The sequence below is a fragment of the Mauremys mutica genome, chromosome 13 (genome assembly GCF_020497125.1).
Source record: "Mauremys mutica isolate MM-2020 ecotype Southern chromosome 13, ASM2049712v1, whole genome shotgun sequence".
Taxonomy (NCBI): Eukaryota; Metazoa; Chordata; order Testudines; family Geoemydidae; genus Mauremys; species Mauremys mutica.
This window is the reverse complement of record NC_059084.1, coordinates 10,672,904-10,694,409: the sequence shown is the minus strand read 5'-3', so window position 1 is coordinate 10,694,409 and position 21,506 is coordinate 10,672,904. Positions and strand designations below refer to the sequence as shown.

Genomic DNA, 21,506 nt, shown 5'->3' with positions numbered 1-21,506 from the left:
TAGGGGGGGGCTGGGGAGACGGGGGGCTGGGGGAGCAGGCCTGTAGGGCCACGCACCGGCTGTTTTTGGGGGGGGGGGCTGGGGAGACGGGGGGCGGGGGGAGCAGGCCTGTAGGGCCACGCACCGGCTGTTTTTAGGGGGGGGGCTGGGGAGACAGGGGCCTGGGGGAGCAGGCCTGTAGGGCCATGCACTGGCTGTTTTTAGGGGGGGGCTGGGGGAGCAGGCCTGTAGGGCCACGCACCGGCTGTTTTTAGGGGGGGGCTGGGGAGACGGGGGGCTGGGGGAGCAGGTCTGTAGGGCCATGCACTGGCTGTTTTTAGGGGGGGGCTGGGGAGACAGGGGCCTGGGGGAGCAGGTCTGTAGGGCCATGCACTGGCTGCTCTTACAGGGTGAGGGGGGCCCTGGGAGACAGGGGCCTGGGGGAGCAGGCCTGTAGGGCCACGCACCAGCTGCTCTGGGGGTGGGGGCTGAGAGGACAGGGGCCTGGCTCGACTGTGTAGGGCCCACCCATTGGCTCTTTTCTCCGGAGTTAGGGGAGAGAGTGTCTGGGAGGAAGGTTTAGGCTACTCTCCCTGGGGTGGCCCTAGGCCAGGAGGAGGGGGTGTTGTGGGAAGTAGTTCTCTAGGGCCATGCAGTTTCACTGAGTAAAGGGGAAGGCTTGGGGGACCTGGGAGAGACAGGTCTATAGCACCATCCATTGGGGGAGCCCGTGAGAAGAGTGGTCTGGGTGGAGGGAAAGGGGGAGAAACAGGTAAGAGCTCTTGCAGGTAATGGACTGGAGGAGGCCTTGGGGAAAGCTCAGGTACAAGTGGGTCTGTAGGGATGCTCCTTGGGTCCTGACATCCTGACCCTGTGTAAAGGGGTGCCAGGTGCAGGAAAGCAGTTGGGGGTGAGAGAGGGAGTCTGGAAGAAAGCAGCTGTGGGAAGATAAATAGGTCTGGGTAAGTGTCTTGGGGGCTGGGAAAAATCAGGGCTTTGAGCCTAGAGGGAGATATGGGCAAAACAGCAGTCCAGAAAGAGCTAGTAAATCTTCAGGGCCTACCCAGGCTCCTCCTAATAGGTAAGGGAGGGCACAGGGAGTAGTGGGGGAAGCAGTTATTCAGGGATGAGCATGTCTACAGGGCGACTCGCTGATCCCCACTTACTGTCGAGGAGAGAGGAATTAAATGGGCTTGTTGGGGTGTGGGAGGGGAGAGGAAGGGAGATCTGGAGGAACTCCCCCTTTTTGAAATAGGGGATGGGAACAGGGAAATGCACCTAACAAGCCAGGCTGTGGAGGAGAGAGATGGGAAATGGATTTTTAAGACGGGGGATACGTGTTGGAAAAGAGGATGGGGAAGTGGTTGGGGAAGGGATGTTAATCCTTGAGGGGAACAAGGAAAGGGATTGGGTGTGTGTGAATATCTGTGGTGGGGAAGCTGTGAAGTGTAATGTCAGGGTTGTGGTGGGAAACAGGCTGTTTTTCAAAGGGTCATGGACATGTACTCTCTCCTCTGTCATGTTTGTTACCATTATTATTATTTTCTTGTTGCAAATCTAGTTAAATGCTATGTGTTCTGGGGAGCATTTATGGCTTGGTCCTATATATATATAGGTCCTATTTATATATATATATATATATATATATATATATATATATATATATATATATATATAAAAAAAAATCTAAGACTGGATTATTTGCATATGTGGTATTTTTGAGCAGATAAAATTAGAAATACAAATTGAGGTTTATAGGGTGGTGAAGGCCCCAAAATTACAATAAAAATATTAATGAAAAAATGTACCCGGGACAGGCATATTGTTCTGAAATGTTTTTAAAATGAGATGTAAATATGAGATGTTAGCAAATTCAGTCACTGTAGAGTGTATTGCTTGTGAATGTATGAAGGGTTACTTTTTGTGTGGAGGAGAGGTTGGCCCTGATTAAAATTGAATCAGTTCTGTTATGAAATAACATCTTAGTATTTTGGGGGGGAGGGGTGCAGACTTGGATATCCTCATGAGTAAAATCTTTAAAGTGCCGATTTAGAAGAAGAAAAGAGGTTTGGCATAAATGGAGAAATAACCAGAAGAATTATTTGTAGCATCCACTATGCATATGAGTCTGTCAACATTCCCATAGAAGACCCCTCTTTTCAGTACAATTTGGCTTTCAGTCTGGGGGAAATTTCAGCCAGAGATTCAGGAGACTGACTGTTATATAAATATTCACACAGGAAAATCCTATCAAATTAGTTTGTGTAAGTAAGCAACAAGATTTCAAAAAATAGAAGACATTTGGTTGTGATGTGCTTTTTTGTCTTTGGCAACAAAAAATGGCTCTGATATCTATAAATGAAAACTTGTAGGCTCTTTATAATATTTATAAGGCCTCTTCATGTTTTTTTTGTTTGTTTTTTTTAAATGTGAATGACCCAGATGTTGAGAAATACAGTAGCTGTCCTGTATTTATGTGAAATCCATAACACACATACCTTAATGGTAAAATGCCTGTATCTGTGTATTATTGTCTTATGCTTATCCACTTTTGCAGAGCACTTGAAATCTATAAATGAGAAACTCTAAGTGCAAAACGTTATAATAACAGTATGTTGAGAAAATATTAAGAATAATACAGAGTACCTAAATACGTTCCATTTGATGGATCGATAATACTGTTCTTAGGCCCCAGTCCAGGAAACCTATATATGGTTACCTTTACTATCATGAGTAGTCTTCCTGAAATCAGTAGGGCTACCCATGGTGGTAAAGTTAAGCACATATGTAAGTGTTCATACTACTGGGGCCTTTATGTGTCCCTGTTGCTCCATAATGAGCTACACATTTTAGGAATGGGCTCATTCAGAGCAATATATAAAGCTTCAACTTGGTCCACTGATGTTCTGTCTGGTCCAAAGAAGCCTCTGACTCCATGGAATGTCAATTACACATATTATACTCTGTTTTTACTCTTAAAAAAATAAAACCTAGAAAAGGAAATTAAGAAACTGGAAGTTAAAATCTGTCTGAGGCAATCATTAGGAAATTCAGCATTAGAGTTGAAATTCTGTTATTAATTACTCTGTGTGTAAGTATCTCAGCAGATACAACATTCACTGCAATACATAGGTTATTTCCAGTTGTGGAGACGACCCAGTTTCTCCTTTAACTGGGAATGTTCATGTTTTTGATTGGTTTTGCTCCCTGTCTTATCAGATGGCATGGTTGCTTTTTGTTGGGGGGGGGGGGGGGATATGATGGTTACCTAGATGCAAAGTTAGGGACAGAAAATATTCTTAACTAGTGAAAAGGGGAGAAAAGAGGTGAAAGATTTTGGCATCTGGGCAGCAAAATGTCCAAAGAGGCTTGTTTGGAAGGAGGGCAGGGCTATCAAGGACTTGGGTGGAAGAAAATCCAACTTTTCTGATGGGAGGCAGAGGTGAGTGTCTCTGTCAGAAAACAAATTTTGAAATATAACTACTAAAATGCAGTTTTGAACGTGAGACTCAAAATGGAGGCTTGTGCTGTCAGTGTGTGCTAGGGAAGGGCTGGCATCCTAGAAACACAAACGGTGCTTCCATGAACCCATCCTACAAAGGTCTTTATGCACTTTCTCTTAGTGAGACCCAGGCTTATGGCAGGGGAAAATAAGCAGCCAAAGGATGCTAAAGAGAGCATCTATGTGTATAATTCACTAGGACAAGGGGTTTTACTCTGCAAAAAATGTCTGTCTGCTTTGCACAGAGAGCCACCGATCTGAATGTGTGGATGGCTCAATTGGATTTTGTTGCTGAAGCCCTTTAGTATGCAGGAGGAGTGGGTACAACGTGCAGACTGGAATGGGAGAAAAGGGGCTTTCTCCATAGCCTAGGCTCAGTGTGTAGGGTGGGGGAAAACCAGAAAGGTACTGCTTATAGGAACCTGACTAAAGTAAAGGGGCTTTCTCTTTAGTTTATGGTGTGTGTGGGGGTGGGAGAAGACAAGAAGGGTTGCTTACAGGATGCAGACTGGAGAGGGCTTTCTCTGCAACCCATAGAGTGTGAGTGTGTGTGTGTGCAAGCGAGAGAGAGCGGTTTGGAGCATGTGGAGAGAATAGGGGAGGCTTCTTACAGGATGCAGACGGGGGTAGGAGGAGGGAGCTTTTCTGCAGATGTGTGGGTGGAGGGGTCAGAGGGACTGCTTTCCTTATTCAGATGACAATGTCCATATTTTGCATATTGAGTGGTTAAATTTCAGTGTTTGTATGACAGGAGCTACATTTAAGGCTCAAAATTTTGAGGATCTAACTGTAAAATGTTTTTGCTTCACATGGATTTAATTGACTCAACCTTTCTCTCCACCAGAAAGTGGTGACCAAATGAGAAGATTCAAACTTGTCATTATTTTCCCCTTCTTCCCCCCTCCCTCCCCCAAATCTGAAAGTTGCCCTGTCTCTTCCTCCAAACCACCAGCCTGCTTTTAACATTGACACTAGAAATAATGGACGGTGAAATCTTCCAAGTTTCAGCTCTGACACATGACTGGAACTGGGCATTTATTTTTAGCCATGTCTGCAGTTTCCTATGGCAGTTACTTTTTTCTTTCACTTTTCACTCTTGTACTGAGTAATCCAAATTTTTTGGATTTTGCTCCTGAAGAGAAGATTCTTATGTGCTTCTGCATCACTCATGCTTCCTTCTGAAACTGATTTACTTTCATTTTCTAGGTGCTGGTGAATCTGGTAAAAGCACAATAGTCAAACAGATGAGGATCTTACATGTGAATGGATTTAATGCTGAGTAAGTGCATTCATCTTTTTCACTCCATACCTTAGGAAGTGTGTACCATACAATAGTGGTTGCTTTTGTGTTATATCCAGTATATTTCCTTCTTAATGTTATGACTTTGAGAATTTAGCTGTGTATGTTTAGATGTCAAGTATCAGAGGGGTAGCCGTGTTAGTCTGGTTCTGTAGAAGCAGCAAAGAATCCTGTGGCACCTTATAGACTAACAGACGTTTTGCAGCATGAGCTTTCGTGGGTGAATACGAAATCTGAAGAATTGGGATTTCTTGCATCTGAAGAAGTGGGTATTCACCCACGAAAGCTCATGCTGCAAAACGTCTGTTAGTCTATAAGGTGCCACAGGATTCTTTGCTGCTTCTATGTTTAGATGGGAATAATCAATGTTATGTGCAGTTTATCTGGAAGAAGTCAGACACTAGTAATAAATAAGTGACATTGCTATACAATGATTTTATCAAGGCTCTGTGTACCAGACTTGATTAAGACTAAGATTTTTTTTTCCACTGCAGTTTCTTTCATAACATGGCTGACACTGATTTACCTCTGCTGTAGCACATTGATTCATGCTGCTGTAAACATTTTCTCTTGTTAAATTCTGAACTACAAAACAAATGCAGTCTTCTTTATTTCAAACAAGGAGCTTATGTTTCAGTATCTTCATTATATACTCTGGTTTGTGAGGTTTTGGGATTCTGGGTTTGATTTTCTTTCCTCTTCCTGTGTGTGTTAAATCCTGTGGCTTTCTGTATTTACACTTATTTATATCTGTGAAATTATTTGGCAGTATTGATGGGGAAAGTATTAGGCATAAAAAGTCATTCTTATCAATAGTTTAGTTTTTAACTTTACATATAGTTAAAACAACTTTGCAGCTTTATCTCAATGCTATATCAAGTTGTTAATAATAATAATAATTAATAATTAGTCTTCTGTACCATTAACTGGACAAAAAAAAACAACTGTACCTTTTGGTTGCGAGAGGTTTTTGTTTTCTAATTTTTCACTTAATCCTATTAAGGGGAGATAAAGATTCCTCCTGGCTTTTGTTTATGCTTACAGACAATCTCTGCTTGAGAAAGGTGTGTGCTCTTAGAATTACAACGATTCCAACTTAATTTCTGGGCATTGGAATTTCAAAGCCCAGCATCTTTTTGTTAGATTGCGTTGTATCCTCATTATACTTTTTTCCAAAGATAATATATTTTTCAGTTGTGTGATATTTTGTCTTTCAGACAACATAATTTAGTATGTGAATCTTCTGTCTCAGAGGATTAGTTAGTTTTTCAGTAGATAATTCTTCAGTAAGAACGTCTGAGCTAAACATCCAGCCAAAGAACCTGGACAATACTTCCTCCTAATCCCCAAATGCTAGTTCAGCATAAGGTACGCATTCTCTTGGAAGAAAGTTTAGACTGATTGACAATAAATAATATCCTGCACTATGACCTTTTAGCTGCTATTTGTAAAGAATATTTTCTCTTTGCCCAAGACAACAGTCTCTGCCTAAGGGCCCAATCCTGCAATATCTTACTCATGCGAGTAATCTTCATTAATTTAATTTGACTAGTCAGGGGGGTGGAGGATTGTAGGATTTGACCCTGACGTAGGATCAGATGCTGAGAACTGCTAAGCATCTGCAATACTCAGCATTTGTAACTTCCATTGACATTAATGGATATCTTTCAGAAATTGGCCCATAAAACGGACATAGATTAAATCTACTAAAGATATTAATGGTTGCAAAAATGAGATGTTGCTAGTGAGTAATGAGTGACACATTGCCTTCATACATTCCCTCTATCACTAATAAGTGTTGGGATGTTTAGTTACATGGAAACCACAGTAGAAAAGCATACAGAATGTGTGAAAAGCATGTTGTGTGGCATCTAAGTTTTTTAATTGCTACCAGAAGAATAAATAAATCATAACTTACCCTTCAAATGTTAGGGGGAAAGATATGCTTAAGCATGGTGAGGACCTTGCAGATTATACACTAGTTCCTTAAATTATTTATATTTTTCTTAAAGTGAGTTAATTGCTCCCTACACCTTCTTCCTTGCCCATCCCCCTGCAACCTACCCACTTGATTCCTTGCCAGATTTTCAATATATAAGTAGGGGTTTAGTTTTCTCGCCTGGTAAATTAAACATTAAATTTTCTTATTTATCATACCAGTCCCATTAGAAAAAAGTCAAGGATAAACTCAGTCAGATATACAACAACAAAATAAATAGATGTGATGAATGACTTGTGGAACTCATTGCCTTGGGATGTAGTGATGACCAAAAGTATAACTGGGTTCAAAAAAGAACTGGATAAGTTCCATGGATGTCAGGTCCTTCAATGGCTATTAGCCAAGATGGTCAGGGATGCAATCCCATGCTTAGTGCAACCCTAAACCTTGGGCAGCCAGGGGTAGAAGATGGGATGGATCGCTCCAACGGCCCTGTTTTATACATTCCCCCTGAAGCTCTGGTACTGGCCACCATTGGAGACAGGATATTGGGTTGGATGGACCTTGGGTCCGACCCAGTTTGGCACTTATTCTTATGATAGGTTGTTTGTAAATGCTGTAATACATTGTAAGTAAGGAGTTATTCATTAGTGTAATTGTCCATTGGAATCCCTTCTGCTGTCTAGTATGGATGTGGTTTTAAATCTTTTCCAGTGATGTAGGTTAACCGTGTGGCTTACAAGAAATCCAGGTTGGTAATACCGTTGAAAACTTGGATGTCTTTGATTTGGTCACCTCTGTGATCATGTGATAGAAGCAGAAAGAAAGAACATCTTGTCAAAAACACCGCATATGCTTTCAGAATAAATGAAGTAGGTATCTTGGTGGTGCAAGTTTTTTCTTTGGTCAGATATTTTTAATTTCTGCTAATTAAACTTTCAATGCTAAGTTTGCTAGTTTACTGCAGCAATTTTTGTATTCTGCCTTTATTCTATATTTGTGGTTTTCAACTTGTGGTCCACGGACCCCGGAGGGTCCAAAGACAGCCTAACATTTCCAAAGGGGTCTGCACCTCCATTTGCAATGTTTTAGGGGTCCACAAATTGAAAAAAGTTGAAAACCACTATTGTATATCAAAGGCAATTGTATCTGAGCACTCAGCTAAACTTGGCCTTGAGTCCTGTGTGTAGTGTATACTCTGGTTTCTTTTCAGATTCTAGAAATCTTTTGCCTATTTAACTAGGTGAAATATTTATTTTATTTTTCACCAAACTAGAAAATTGTCCTTGTGGAATTCAAATTCTTGATTGTTTGTTTTAGCTAATTAGTTATTTGAAGAACGGTGAGGGTTTTCCAAGTAATTAAGATGTTTAATTGTTAACTGCGTTGAGGTGAATTTGAGGGTGGTTAAAGTTTTTTAGCTAGGTGACAACAGCAAAGACTGCTTCAAAAAAAAATCAAACATAGATCTTATAAATTATGGTTGTGAAGAGAAAAAATGTTTTCCTTTTGGGAGGGGGATAAAGCATTGTGCTATGGGTGAACCACTTCTGTGATATTGGGGAAGCAGGACAAGGTCTATAATAGAAAGTGATTTGCATTGGCATAAGTGCTTGCAATTCTTATAGAAAGTATTAGTTGCATCCAGAGCTCATAAAATATGAGGGTTGGAAGGGACCTCAGGAGGTCATCTAGTCCAACCCCCTCTCAAAGCAGGACCAATCCCCAGACAGATTTTTGCCCCAGATCCCTAAATGGGATCCCCCTCAAGGACTGAACTCACAACCCTGGGTTTAGCAGGCCAGTGCTCAAACCACTGAGCTATCCCTCCCACCCTGTGGACTGACATATCCACACAGCAGTTACAGCATGGGCACTGGGAGTACATGCTTCCCCATGCTGCCTTTCCACTGTGCCTCATCCTTGACTAGGAGAAGCCATCTTTAAAGATAGTACAGACACCATCCCAACCAAATCCTTTGTGCCTCCACAAGACTGCCAACAATGGGGCCCCTTGTGATGTAGTAAGGGTTTAAAATTGGCACGTAATAGCAGGAAGCCTGTGACTTCCCTTCCTTCCCTCCTTAATATTTTGAAACTGTATTTTCATAAGAATACTGCAAAGGAGCAGGTCTGTGCTGCTGCATGTTGCATTTTTCCAGCAACTAGTAATAAAGTGAAACTGATATGATCCTTCTCTCTTTGACTTTGCTCCTCCTTTGGAAGCATTATGTGCAAGATTTAATATATCAGCCACAGTGAAATAGGAGGGAGCAAACTGAATGGAGAAAATGACGAGGGCAGACTGAAGGAGGGGTTGATTTAGGGGTTAAAAATGGTGTTTTGTTGACAGGCGCTGGAGGGAGGGTCGCTATCATGTGTGACTTCAGAAAGGGAGGAATAAATGGGGAATGGGCAATTTGGAAAAGCCTTATTAAAAAGAGGAGAGGTTGAAATAGTTCAACAGAAATGAAACCAATGCTGGAAATTAGGTGTTGAAAAAGAGACACAGGAAATCAACTGGGAAAAGTGATAAATAAGGGCAAGATGGCTTTCTAGTTAGTAGACTTGGGTTGTATTTCTGGCTCAGTCAGTCTTGCTGCAAGACCATGGATAGATCAAGTAGCTCCTCTGTGCCTCAGTTTCCCCATAATATATATGGGGATAATTCTTAAATACCTCATGCTTAGTTTACTAATATTTTAAAGCACTTTATGTAAAGCTTGATAGAAATGCAAATTATTTTTTAAAGATAATAGGAGAAACTGGCCTAGTGAATGGGGGAAACAGTAGATATGATATATATTTTGATTATTAGTAGGGCTTTTGACACAGTCCCACATGACAGTGTCATAGACTAGGGAAATGTGGTCTAGATTGGGGACACAGCTGATTGGAAAACCATACTCAAGAAGTAGTTATTAGTGGTTCATTGTCAAACTGGGAGAACATATCTAGTGGTGTCCCTCTGGGGTCTGCCTTGTCTCTGGTATTGGTACCATTCAACATTTTCATTAAGGACTGAGGTAACGGAGTGGAAAGTGTGCTTATAAAATTTGCAGATGACACCAACTGGAAGGGGTTGCAAGCACTTTGGAGGACAGGATTGGAGGTGTTTGGAAAAAAGACAATGATCAGTTGTTCTCAGTGTCCGCTGGAGGTAGGACAAAAGTAATGGGCTTAATCTGCAGCAAGATTTAGGTTAGATAATATTAGGAAAACTTCACAACTATTCCAGAGCATAACTACCCTTATAGGTTTCCAAGGAAGGTGGTGGATTTGCTGAGAACAGGTTAGACAAACACCTGTCAGAGATGGTCTCAGTGCAGGGGGCTGGACTAGCTTACCCTTCAAGGTCCTTTCCAGCAATGCATTTCTATGAATCTCTGATTCTGTGATCAGAATTCAAAATAAAGTTGACAAATTGGAGAACTGGTCTGAAATCAACAAGATGATATTCAGTAAAGTGAAGGTACTACACTTAGGAAGAATCAAATGCGCAAATACAAAATGGTGAATAACTGGCTAGGCAATAGTACTGCTGTATAGGATCTGGGGGTTACAGTGGACTAGAAATTGACTATGAGTCAACAATGTGATCCATTTGCAAAAAAGGCTAATACGCTGGGGTGTATTAACAGGAGTGTCGTACATAAGATACAGGATGTAATTGGTCCTCTCTACTCCGCACTAATGAGCCCTCAACCAGAGTACTATGTCCAGGTCTTGGGCGCCACACTTCAAGGAAGATGTGGACAGAATTCAGAGGAGAGCTACAAAAATGATAAAAGTTTAGAAAACATGACCTATGATGAAAGGTTAAAAAAACTGGGCATATTTTGTCTTGCTAAAAGAAGACCGAAGGGGAACCTGATAACAGCCTTCAACTATGTTAAAGGCTGTTATGAGTGTGGTGATCTATTGTTCTCCATTTCCACTGAAGGTAGGATAAGAAGTAATGGGCTTTAATCTACAGCAAGGGAGATTTAGGTGAGATATTCAGAAAAACTTTCCAACTATAAAGGTAGATAAACTCTGGAATAGGTTTCCAAAGGAGGTGGTGGGCTCCCGATTGTTGAAGGTTTTTAAGAACAGGTCAGACAAACATCTGTCATGCATGGTCTAGGTGTACGTGTACTTGGTCCTTCCTCAGCGTGGGGGGACAGACTAGATGACCTCTTCAGGTTTCTCCCAGCACTACATTTCTATGATTCTTTGAAACAGAATTGAATAGCTTCGTTTTTAAGGCTGTCAGACAGATTATATATGAGTTCCTCACTGCAATTTTTTTTCAAAATCAAATTGAATTATAAACCTATCCAATCCCCTAAAGTTTTGGAACGTTCTCTTTTTGTCCTCTTCCCCACACCCAATTTTAAAATAGTTTGAGGGAATGTGGAGATATTGTCTGATACACAATTTAATCCTTGTTTGTACACTCGTCCACTAGATCTGTCATTTCACATAAGCCAGTGAATGACAGAGTGAAAAACTGTATAGTCACTGTCAACCCATACTGGATCCAAACAAGTGATTTTACAAGTAAATTGGTCCACAATACCGATTCCCCTCGACCATCCAGCTCCCCAGCATATGCAATCTTTAACTAATTCTCCAAACCTATCCTTTGAAATGCATTTTTGAACAGTTGATGTATAAGAATTATTGGGATTTTGTTTTCTAAATGTTGGTCTTGGGTTTTTTTTTTTTTAATCACAAAATAAACCAAGACAAAGGGAAAGAATAAAGCAATTATAACTAAGTCATTTAGAAGGAAGAGGGAAATCTTCCTTACAGATAGGATATTACACATGCAAACATTGTTCCTGTGCCTTCACTATTTGTTTCAGACGGTGTACAAGAATCATTTTTTCAGAATGGTTTTGTCAGTGCATTGCCAGGAAACATAAAGTAACTTTAGCAGATTCCTTCCTATTAACAACAGAAACAAGTTTTCTGGTGGCCAAGTAAAACTCACAAGTTGTTCATTTTTTGAGCCATTTAGGGGAAATAGCCTGCAAACTCTGTGTTTGTGTTTGAGACTGTGGGGTTTTCTTGAAGAATTTTCAAAACTTTCTTTCCAGCTGAACAATTAGTCATGGGTTTTGATAGGGGGGCCTGTGTTGTGGAAAGTGAGATACGGGGTGAATCAATAGGGGAGGAAGAATTTATTTCAGTTTAGTGTATTATAAATCTTTTCTTAAAAATAAACGTGGTTGTCTTTCGATAAGGCTACTTAACATAATAATAAACTGGCAGTGTATCAGCTGAATAGATATTGTGATTAAAACTTTGTCCTGCATATGTCTTGCGATGGACACAACACTGTTTATAAAAGCTAAACATTGTCTTTGATTTTTTTCAGTCTGATGGAAGACAGTTATATCTAATGAAATAAAAAACTCAGTTGTTAGGAACCTGAATGTTGTGTTAAGGTGAACTTTTTATGGAAAACATTTTAATTTTGGGGGGGGGGGGAAATCACCCTTTTAAAGAGACAGCAAAACTCAGTCTTGTCTCTTCGGCCTTGGCTATCCTGGCAGGTTTCTGCACAATAAAGCAGCTTTCTGCGGTGTAACTCCCGAGGCGTACACACGGCCAAGCTACTTAGTGCACAAAACCACCCTGATGAGAGACGTACGGCTTTCTGTGTGTGGGCTACAGTGCCGCGGTGCCAGTGTAGACATCCTAGTCAATTACAGCACTGCGTTTGGCCTCCAGGAGGTGTCCCACAATGCCTGTTCTCGCCTCTCTGGTCATCGGTTTGAACTCTACTGCCCTGCCCTGCCCTCAGGTGACAGCCATCAGCCCCACCGCTTAACTTCCTTGGGGAATTTTGAAAGTCCCCTTCCTGTTTGCTCAGTGACATGTGCAGTGGTCACAGTGCATCATTCCAGGTGACCATGCCTGATCAACTCATCAGGCAATCCCCTGCTTGGAGCAATGCCAAGGTGCTGGACCTCATCAGCATTGGGAAGAGGAGACTGTCCAGTCCCAGCTGTGCTCCAGCCCTAGGAATTGTGATACCCTCAGACAGATTTCATGATGCATGACAGAAGGGGGCCACGACCGGGACATACTGCAGTGCAGAGTCAAAGTGAAGGAGCTGTGGAATGCCTACCACAAGGCGCGGGTGGCAAACTGCTGCTCCGGTGCTGCGCCCACGAGCTGCCAGTTCTACAAAGAGCTGGACACAATGCTCGGTGGAGACCCCATCTCCGCTGCAAAGGCCACTGTGGATACTTCAGTGGCTCGCTTGCCAGTGGAGAGTGGACCGAGCCAGGAGGTGGAAATCTTGGACGAGGATGTGGAGGCGGAGGGGGACCCGGAGGCAGAGGACGACTCAGAGCTCAGAGATGCATGCAGCCAGGAGTTCTTTTCTACCCTGGAGGAGGCTAGCCAGTCACAGCTGTTGGAGCTTGGCGAAGGAGAGGAGGCCCCTGGTAAGTGGCTTTGATTTTGGGAATCACTGAAGCAAGTTGTTGGAGACAGGAGGGTTACAGAAAGCAGGCTTGTGTCTGTAGGATGGGCGTACCACCACATGCCTAGTGTGAGTGGCGGAACATGGTATTGATTGACTCCCGCACTTCATGGGAATCTGCCTCAGAAATCTCCATGAAACTCTCATGGAGATACTGGGCAATCCGCTGCCGCAGGTTCTTTGTCAGAGCTGCTTTGTTTCTTGCCCCATTAAGGGTAACTTTCCTGTGCCACTCTGCCATCACTGGCGGTGGTGGGGGAGGGAACTATTGCCACACACAGGCGAGCTGCATAAGGGCCAGGGTGGAAGCCGCCGTCCTGGAGAAGACCCTTCCTTGATTTCCTGCTCACCTCAGCAGCGAGATATCTTCCATAATGAACACAGCCTGTGGAAAATGTGGGGACAGGAATGATTATAAGGCCCCTCCCACAGTACTGGCTCTCCCCAAGAGCCACATGCCCAGTGTACAGTACAGTCCTGGAACACTGATTTCTTCTGCCCCTGCGGTTACTCACCATTTTGGGAGTCTTGTGGCTCATGTGTGCTTGCCTGGGATTAGCCAGTTAGTGACAGGTATGTTAATAGTGGCTGTTTTTTAAATTACTGAGTCAGTGGTCGGTGTGTTGTAAACAATACTGCTTTATGTAAAATGTTGCATTTTTGGCTTCGCAGATATGACCTTGGGAGCCCAGCCTCCCTCTTTGTTATCGCCAGTTGAATGGCTGCACAGAATCAGAAAGCGGCCACGAAGAACTAAAGAGGACTTCCTGTACTCCGTGGCGGAAAAACAAGAATTGAAGGAGTGGCGGGACAGCGAGAAGAGGGACTGAAAGGAGAATGCAGCATGCCAGAATGAAGCCATGGAGCGGTTTTTAAAAGTTATGGAGCGCCAAGCGGACACACTCTAGGCGTTACTAGTACTACAAATTGAGCAGCTCCACCCCCGCTCTCCCCTGCAGCTGTTGTCACAAAACTCTTTCCCATGTGCCTCAGACACTGCCAACACACACGTATCAACCTCCTGGCTCCAGTCTGTACCCGCTGTATTCTACTCCTGCCCTGTTACAGTCCAGCCCTGTGGACTCCCACTACCCACTTCACTCAACATCCATCTCTCTGCAGTTTAGCCCTGCTGAAGTACAGTACCCGTTGCACTGTACTCCAAAGGATAAGGTTCCTTATGATACCTGGACTTACACAAATGTTTAACCGTCCTGGGACCTTCCTTTCCCCTACACAGTGCTGAGGGGTTTTGTTATTTGTCTCTCTCCTGCGGTTGTTGTTTTTTAATAAAAGAATTGTTTCAGTTTGCAAGCAATCTTTATTCCGTTAATTGAAAGCAAACAAAGCCCTGCAAAGCAACAGTTTTCTTAAACCTTAATAGTGCATCGTCTGCACCAATCACAATCACCTCCTAGCATTACAAGCACTGCACTCCTGAGCATAGCAACAAATATTAGCAGATTTCAGCTTCAAATTGCTGCCTCGAGACATCCCTGATCCTTATGGCCCAGTGCTGTGCCCCTCTAATAGCCCTGGTCTCTGGCTGTTCAAATTCAGCTTCCAGGCACTGAGCCTCAGCAATACAGCCCTGAGTGAAGTTTTCACCCTTCCTTTCATAAATATTATGTAGTGTACAGCATGTGGCTATAAGCATAGGAATATTGTCATCGACCATGGCCCGCCTCCCATATAGGCAGCACCAGCGAGCCTTTAAACGGCCAAAGGCACATTCAACAGTCATTTTGTACTTGCTCAGCCTGTTGATGAACCACTCTTTGCTGCTGTCAAGGTGGTCCGTGTATGGCTTCACAAGCCATGGCATTAACTTGCGCTACGTTGATCTTCTGGTCTGGGAAGAAAGTCCCTGCTTGCAGCTTCCTGAACAGGTGATCCACACGCGCCTAGAGAACCATAGAGAAGTACCCCTTCTAATTAATGTACTTGGCTACGTGGTCTGGTGCCAGAATTGGAATATGCATGCCATCTATCGCCCCTCCACAGTTAGGGAAGCCCATTTGTGCAAAGCCATCCACAATGTCACGCACGTTGCCCAGAGTCACGGTCTTTTGGAGCAGGATGTGATTAATAGCCCTGCACACTTTCGTCAACATGTGTCCAACGGTCGACTTTCCCATGCCGAACTGGTTAGCGACTGATTGGTAGCAGTCTGGAGAAGCCAAGCTTCCACGGTGGAATCGCCACACACTTCTCCAACGACAGGGCAGCTCTCATTCTCATGTCCTGTGCCGCAGGACTGGGGCGAGCTCATCACACAGTCCCTTGAATGTGGCTGCAGAACTTTCAGATGAGGAAAGCCACTGCTTGGCATCCCAGATGTGCATGACAATGTGATCCCACCACTCAGTGCTTGTTTCCCAAGCCTAAAAGCGGCGTTCCACTGTGGTCAGCACTTCCGTGAACACCACAGGCAATCTCATGTCGTAGCTACTATATATGGCAAGATCAATGTCAAACTCCTCTTGCCTTTGTAGTTTAAGGAATAACTCCACTGCCACTCGTGACGAGAGCGAGCAGCATATTGGTCAACAGTGTGGGATCCATTCCTGCAGACTGAAGAGGCAGAATGCGCAGTACACAAATCGTTGAAAGAGGGTGCCAAATGCGGACGGAAGCACATGGGTTGCTGGGATGCAAAGCAATGCATCACTGGGCATTGGGACAGGACCCAGGATGCCCCATGACCCCTCCGCCTTCCCACAACTCTTAGCAGCAGAAGAGAAAGAGGTGCTCTGTGGGATAGCTGCCCAGAGTGCACCACTCCGAATACCACTGAAAGTGCCACAAGTGTGAACACGCTATTGCGCAGGCAGCTGACAGTGTGAACACACAACAGCAGTTTCCCTTCAGCGCTCTCTGAGTGGCGCTGTAACTGCCGGCGATGTAACTCTGCCAATGTAGACGTACCTTTCATCTTTCTTGGTGGAGATCTTGAAGGACATTACATTTAGCCTTTGAGTCGCAATCTGAGTTGGGCAGTTGTTCATGTCATTGTCTTTAGGCTTTGACTTCCAAATCAACTGTCTCTTTCATATTCTTAGAAAGTTAGCATTGAAAGCAGGTGCTGTGTGGCTCTTGAATTCTGAGTTGGAGGGAGACTTCCTTTGAAAGGGCTACACATGCTGGACAAGAGAATCTCCTTGTAGGAGAAGTATATGATCCATATGCCAAGCTCATCCTTCTGGAAGTGCTAATACTTCATAGCGTCTGCCTTGTGCGTCACTTAATTTGGTCTGCAAACACTAATGTCCTCTTGGAAATTAACATAAGTCTGTAAGGGCTGGATCCAACGCCCACTAAAATCAGTGGAAGAACTCCCATTCATTGACTGCAGTGGGCTTTGAATCCGGCTCTAAGAATTGTCAAATACACTGAACTGTTATTTGTATTCACTTAAAATACAATAACATGCAGACAGCTGACACACACGCATTTTGAGAGTTCCTTAAAAACGGAGAGTCCTGTCTATTTCTATCAGAATCATGCTGCTGTGTAAAGGCTTTAGTTTTAAAGCACACTATTGAAGAAAAGATTCAGGCTTTTTTTTCTTTATTTTTAAAGAGATATTGCTTGAAAGAATGTTTTATTTGCAAATTGATTGTCTTGGTGATTCATTCTCCCTCAGAAAATTTGCTAGATTTTGGTTGCATATGAAAGAATAACAGCGTTTTCAATGGCAGACTATGCAAATTTATTTATTTGGGGGTGGGGGGAGAATCCTTCTGGTAAAACAGTAGTTAACACTGCCAATTAGCATTGTCACAAGTAAAGAACTGTTTGTCTTTTGAATTATTGTTCCTGGCCTTGTAACTCCACATTTGTACTTGTATTTAAATGTTGCAATTTTCTGATAAACAGCAATGGTAATCTCTTCCTTTAAACTATATTTACATACGTCACAAGCAACTTGATTTATTAGGTCTTTATTGCATATTAGGAGGACTGTACAAAAATATAGCATTTGCTGTCACTTCAGTTTTGAGGTTTAAATTTCACTAAAGCTCTTTAAGTATGCATAGGGAGTTTTCAATCTAGTACAGAGCTTTGGTGTTAGAGTTCTAGAGGGCAATGCTTATGATTACAAATAGTGGAATAAGCATGACTGATGTCATCTGAGAACCAAAAAGGAAAAATAAAACAGTCCTTAAAGATTAATGTCTGCTGAAAATAAATTGCAAACTGTTCTAGAACTGACTTTGTGTGTGTCTTTGTTTTTTGTTAATTACTTTTTGCCAATGGTTAAAACTAAAACAAACTTCAGTGGTCTGTATCTCATGACTTTCCAAGGATCTCTCCTCTTTCTTCCCCCATACCAAAAAATCACCTACAGCTGCAGTAAAAATGTAGCTAATTCAAAACATGTTTTTGAACACTTTGAGAATGATTGATTGGAGCAAAAATACTCGGAAAATATCAAGGTCTAAACGGGATGTAACATTTTTCAAAATTATCTGTCCCCCTGTCCATAATTCCCGACAGTAAATTTTTGCAATGTAACTGTAGAGCAGAATATTGTCTTCCTAATCTGTTGCACAACAACAATCTAAAGCTGTATCATCAAATACTGCTACAAAACACAGAGCTAAAGAAAAGAGTCACTGGTCATACCAGAGTTACATGTAATCTCCTCATATCCCAAGCTCTATCCTGAAGAAATATCTGCATGTCTTGCTTCCTCCTACCAGCCTCTTATCGTTCCCTCAAGAATTTGACCAACATGCTGCTTGTTATATTCCTTCTGTTGCACAGAGTCTGTGCCCGGTTTCAATTCCTGTCTCATCAGCATCTCACCATGAATGTCCTTAGCTTTTTATTTGTCCATACCCTTTTAAATGGGCAGACCAGAGGGTAATCTGATTCATTCTCTCTCTCTCTCTCTCTCTCTCTCTCTCTCTCTCTCTCTCTCCCACAAATGTTTTCTCAGTTAAAATTGCTGTCTTCTTGACATTTCTTGGTTGGAAAAAAATAATACTTTTGTTCATAGACAGAGTCTTCCTGAGCTTTCCAGCCTCATGGAGTGTTGCATTTTTACTTTTAAAACCATGCATTCAGATTTTTATAACCCTTTGAGTCCCTCCATGTTTCAGCAGAAACTCCATTTTTCTCTGTCCTTAATCAAGCATAGAATTTCAGTTAGAATTTTCCCAGGAGAAAATCTGTTTCTCGAATTCCAGTGAGCTGATCCTGTCAAAGATGCTTTATTCATCAATACAATCTCTTTACTGTATGCTCCTTCAAACTAAATATCTGAATGGCTTGGCTTCTTGCATTGGTTGCTATGTTCTGTACACAAGGAGTTTCAAACTTGAGGGTGATGATATGATTATATTATACCATTTCTGTTGGTCTTTATGGTGGATTCAGTGTTGATGATGAGGGAATAAATTGCCATAAAGCTTGCCAACATGTTGGTTTCAGTTTTTGTGCATCCTTTCAGGATTTCTCGAAGATAGCGGCAAGCATAATTTAATGCCTTGGAGTCAAATATGCAGCGGAGCCTGCTGAGATTAAGCTCCATCTTTATTTTCAGACGTCTTGCCTTTGTATGTTAGGGGAACATAAAAATAGCCATCCTGGGTTAGAACAATGGTCCGTCTAGCCCAGTATTCTTTCTTCCAACAGTGATCCATTGCAGGTGCTTCAGAGGGAATGAACAGAACAGGGCAATTATCACATGATCCATCTCCTGGAATCCAGACCCAGCATCTGGCAGTCAGAAGCTTAGGGACACCCAGAGCATGGCATTGCATCCTTGACCATGCTGGCTAGTAGCCATTGGTGGACCTATCTTCTGCAAACTTATTTAGCTCTTTTTTGAACCCAGTTATACTTTTGGCCTCACAGTGTCCTCTGGCACCAAGTTCTACTGGTTGACTGTGCATTGTGTGAAGAAATACATGCTTATGTTTGTTTTAAACTTGCTGCCTATTAAAAATTTCATTGGGTGACTCCTGGTTCAGGTATTATGTGAAGGGGTAAATAACTCTTCTTTATGCTCTTTCTCCATACCATTTGTGATTTTGTAGATCTCTATCATATCCCTCCTTTCCAACAATCCCAGTCTTTTTAATCAGTCCTCTTGTGGAAGCTGTTCCATACCCCTGATCGCTTTTGTTGCCCTTGTCTGCACCTTTTTCAATTCTAATATATCTTTTTTGAGAGCAGGCGACCAGAACTGCATGCACTATTCAAACTGTTGGTGTATCATGGCTCTATATAATAGCATTGTGATATTTTCTATCTTATTATCTGTCACAATGGTTGTGCAGGCCACATATCTAATGAAGAACTGAGGCAGAGCTAAGAATAAATAAATTGTACAGTCAAACCTCAATCATCCAAAAATCTCAGTAACTAAAACAAGGGCATGTCCACTGATAAGGATTAATTGCATTGAAAATTCCCTCATTTACCCAGATTAATACAATATTGCCTGTTCTATGCAGATAGTTGAGGTTTGACTTGCTGGTGCACACATGAGACCTTAACTTAATACATTCACAATAGCAGCCCCCTTTTAATCATTAGTTACATGTTTTGCATTTAGATGTAAGTACATAGTTAATTATGATTGGGTGCTCTTTACAGTTGGCCTAGTTATTTACAATCAACTGTACTTACAGGTACATTTTTGGTAGCCACTGGACAAAATTCTCTACTTTTTGAACAAGATAATTGTGGCATATCTTGACCAGGTATTCTGCTTTGTGTAAGATGTTCTTGTATTAGGATTGTGACCTGATGGATTAGCTACCTCTTTGTTTACTGTATTCTCCAAAGGGTTATTAAATAAGTCACTGTGTTCGCTTGTATTTTTAGTCGAGGCACGAGAAAATAATCATCTGTCCCTGCTGCACCTTTGTAGACTCCCAAGAGCACTGAGCTAATGGAACAGTGGAGGTGTGGAATACTTCCTTCTGAGGCTTCCGATGCTCCCAGGAGACATCACATTTAGCCCTGAATAGCAGCCTAATAGCTAGCTAAGGGATTTTCCATACAATTTATTCTTATGATTTTGTCACTGCCTTTTTAACTATTGTGATTCAAATACTGTCCCTAGATACAGATTCCACACCCCCACATGCACACGAATACACTTTAATGTTGTACTCCAGCTATTAATAGATTATTTTGATTCTAAATAGAAATTTTTAGAAAATGTTTAGATTCAATAGAAAACATTTGTGTAGAACGTTGTGGTTTTGATTGCAGTAGGCTGCTTTCCTAGGTTCGCATCTGGGACGATGGTCTACTCTTATCTCTCTTGGTTTTTTATTTTCCCTTCGGTTTTTTATAGACGGTGTAATGGGACACTTGCATACATGATGTAAGTTCAGCAAACTGTGCGTATATCTATTTTTTAACCTTGATTTAAGTAGTTTAAAAATACACATGGTAGCCAAGTTTGATTTACCATGTCAATACTGTGGAAAAATGAAACTACTTAATTCATTTCATGAATTAATTTAATTACATCAAGTGATTGGTAGAACAACTTAGATATTTTGTATTCTAGCTCAAGTCTTTACGGCCATTTTAAGTAAAGACCCAAATATATATCTAGTATGTAATAATATTGTTAAAATATAAGCAAAACTGCCTAACTGTAAAGCAATAGGTCTCAAATATCAGTTAATTGAAAAATACTTTAGTCATATTAAATAAATAATTTTTGTACTTTTTTGTTTTCTGCATCTGTAAAGTGAATACATACTAGTAATATAGCATCTGTAAGGTTCTCAAAGCACTTTATAATGCAAAGTAAGTGTTAACCTCTTTGCGCTTCTGTTTTCTTACCCGTAAAATGAGGATAAGTGAATTACTCAAGGTCACTCAGTAGGTTAGTGGAAGAGCTGGCAATAGAATCCATGGGCCAGTTCTGCTCTCCATTATGTATCAGAATGGTGTACTGGCTCTGGGTCCATTGTGACTTCTAGACATCCTGCCCCTTTCATCTATTTTGTGCAACAGGAGGGTATTTTTAAGGTTTGTAAAAAACATCCCCATAGGTCAGTGTCCATTTAGGTGCACTGTTTCCTATGTCTTGTACCTCCCTTGCTGCAAGAAATGTTAAATATATTGCTCAACCTTGTGGAGGTTCTGATTTATGGCAGTAACTCTGATTTTTGTAATTTTGGCGGAATGGTCAGTGATTGAATTATATTGACAAAAATGTGTTTTTTCAATTATTTCTAAAAGTTTATATTTTCAGAATTTGGGGTAGGAAAGGCTAAAGCTTCACTAGCCAAATCTGAGTGTAACAAAATAGTTTGAGAAAAATAGA

At 41.8% G+C, this 21,506-nt stretch overlaps 1 protein-coding gene across 3 annotated transcripts in view; it reads left to right on the top strand.

The window, feature by feature from the left end:
* GNAS (GNAS complex locus) overlaps window positions 1-21,506 on the top strand; it is a 242,887-nt gene that overhangs the window by 94,857 nt on the left and 126,524 nt on the right. For 2 of the 3 annotated variants that reach the window (XM_044986009.1, XM_044986010.1), the window contains exon 2: window positions 4,688-4,760. In XM_044986009.1, the coding sequence (XP_044841944.1) occupies window positions 4,688-4,760 (73 nt within the window). Of the gene's footprint in view, window positions 1-978; window positions 1,061-4,687; window positions 4,761-21,506 lie in introns of those variants that run through there. The other variant, XM_044986011.1, reaches the window with a different exon arrangement.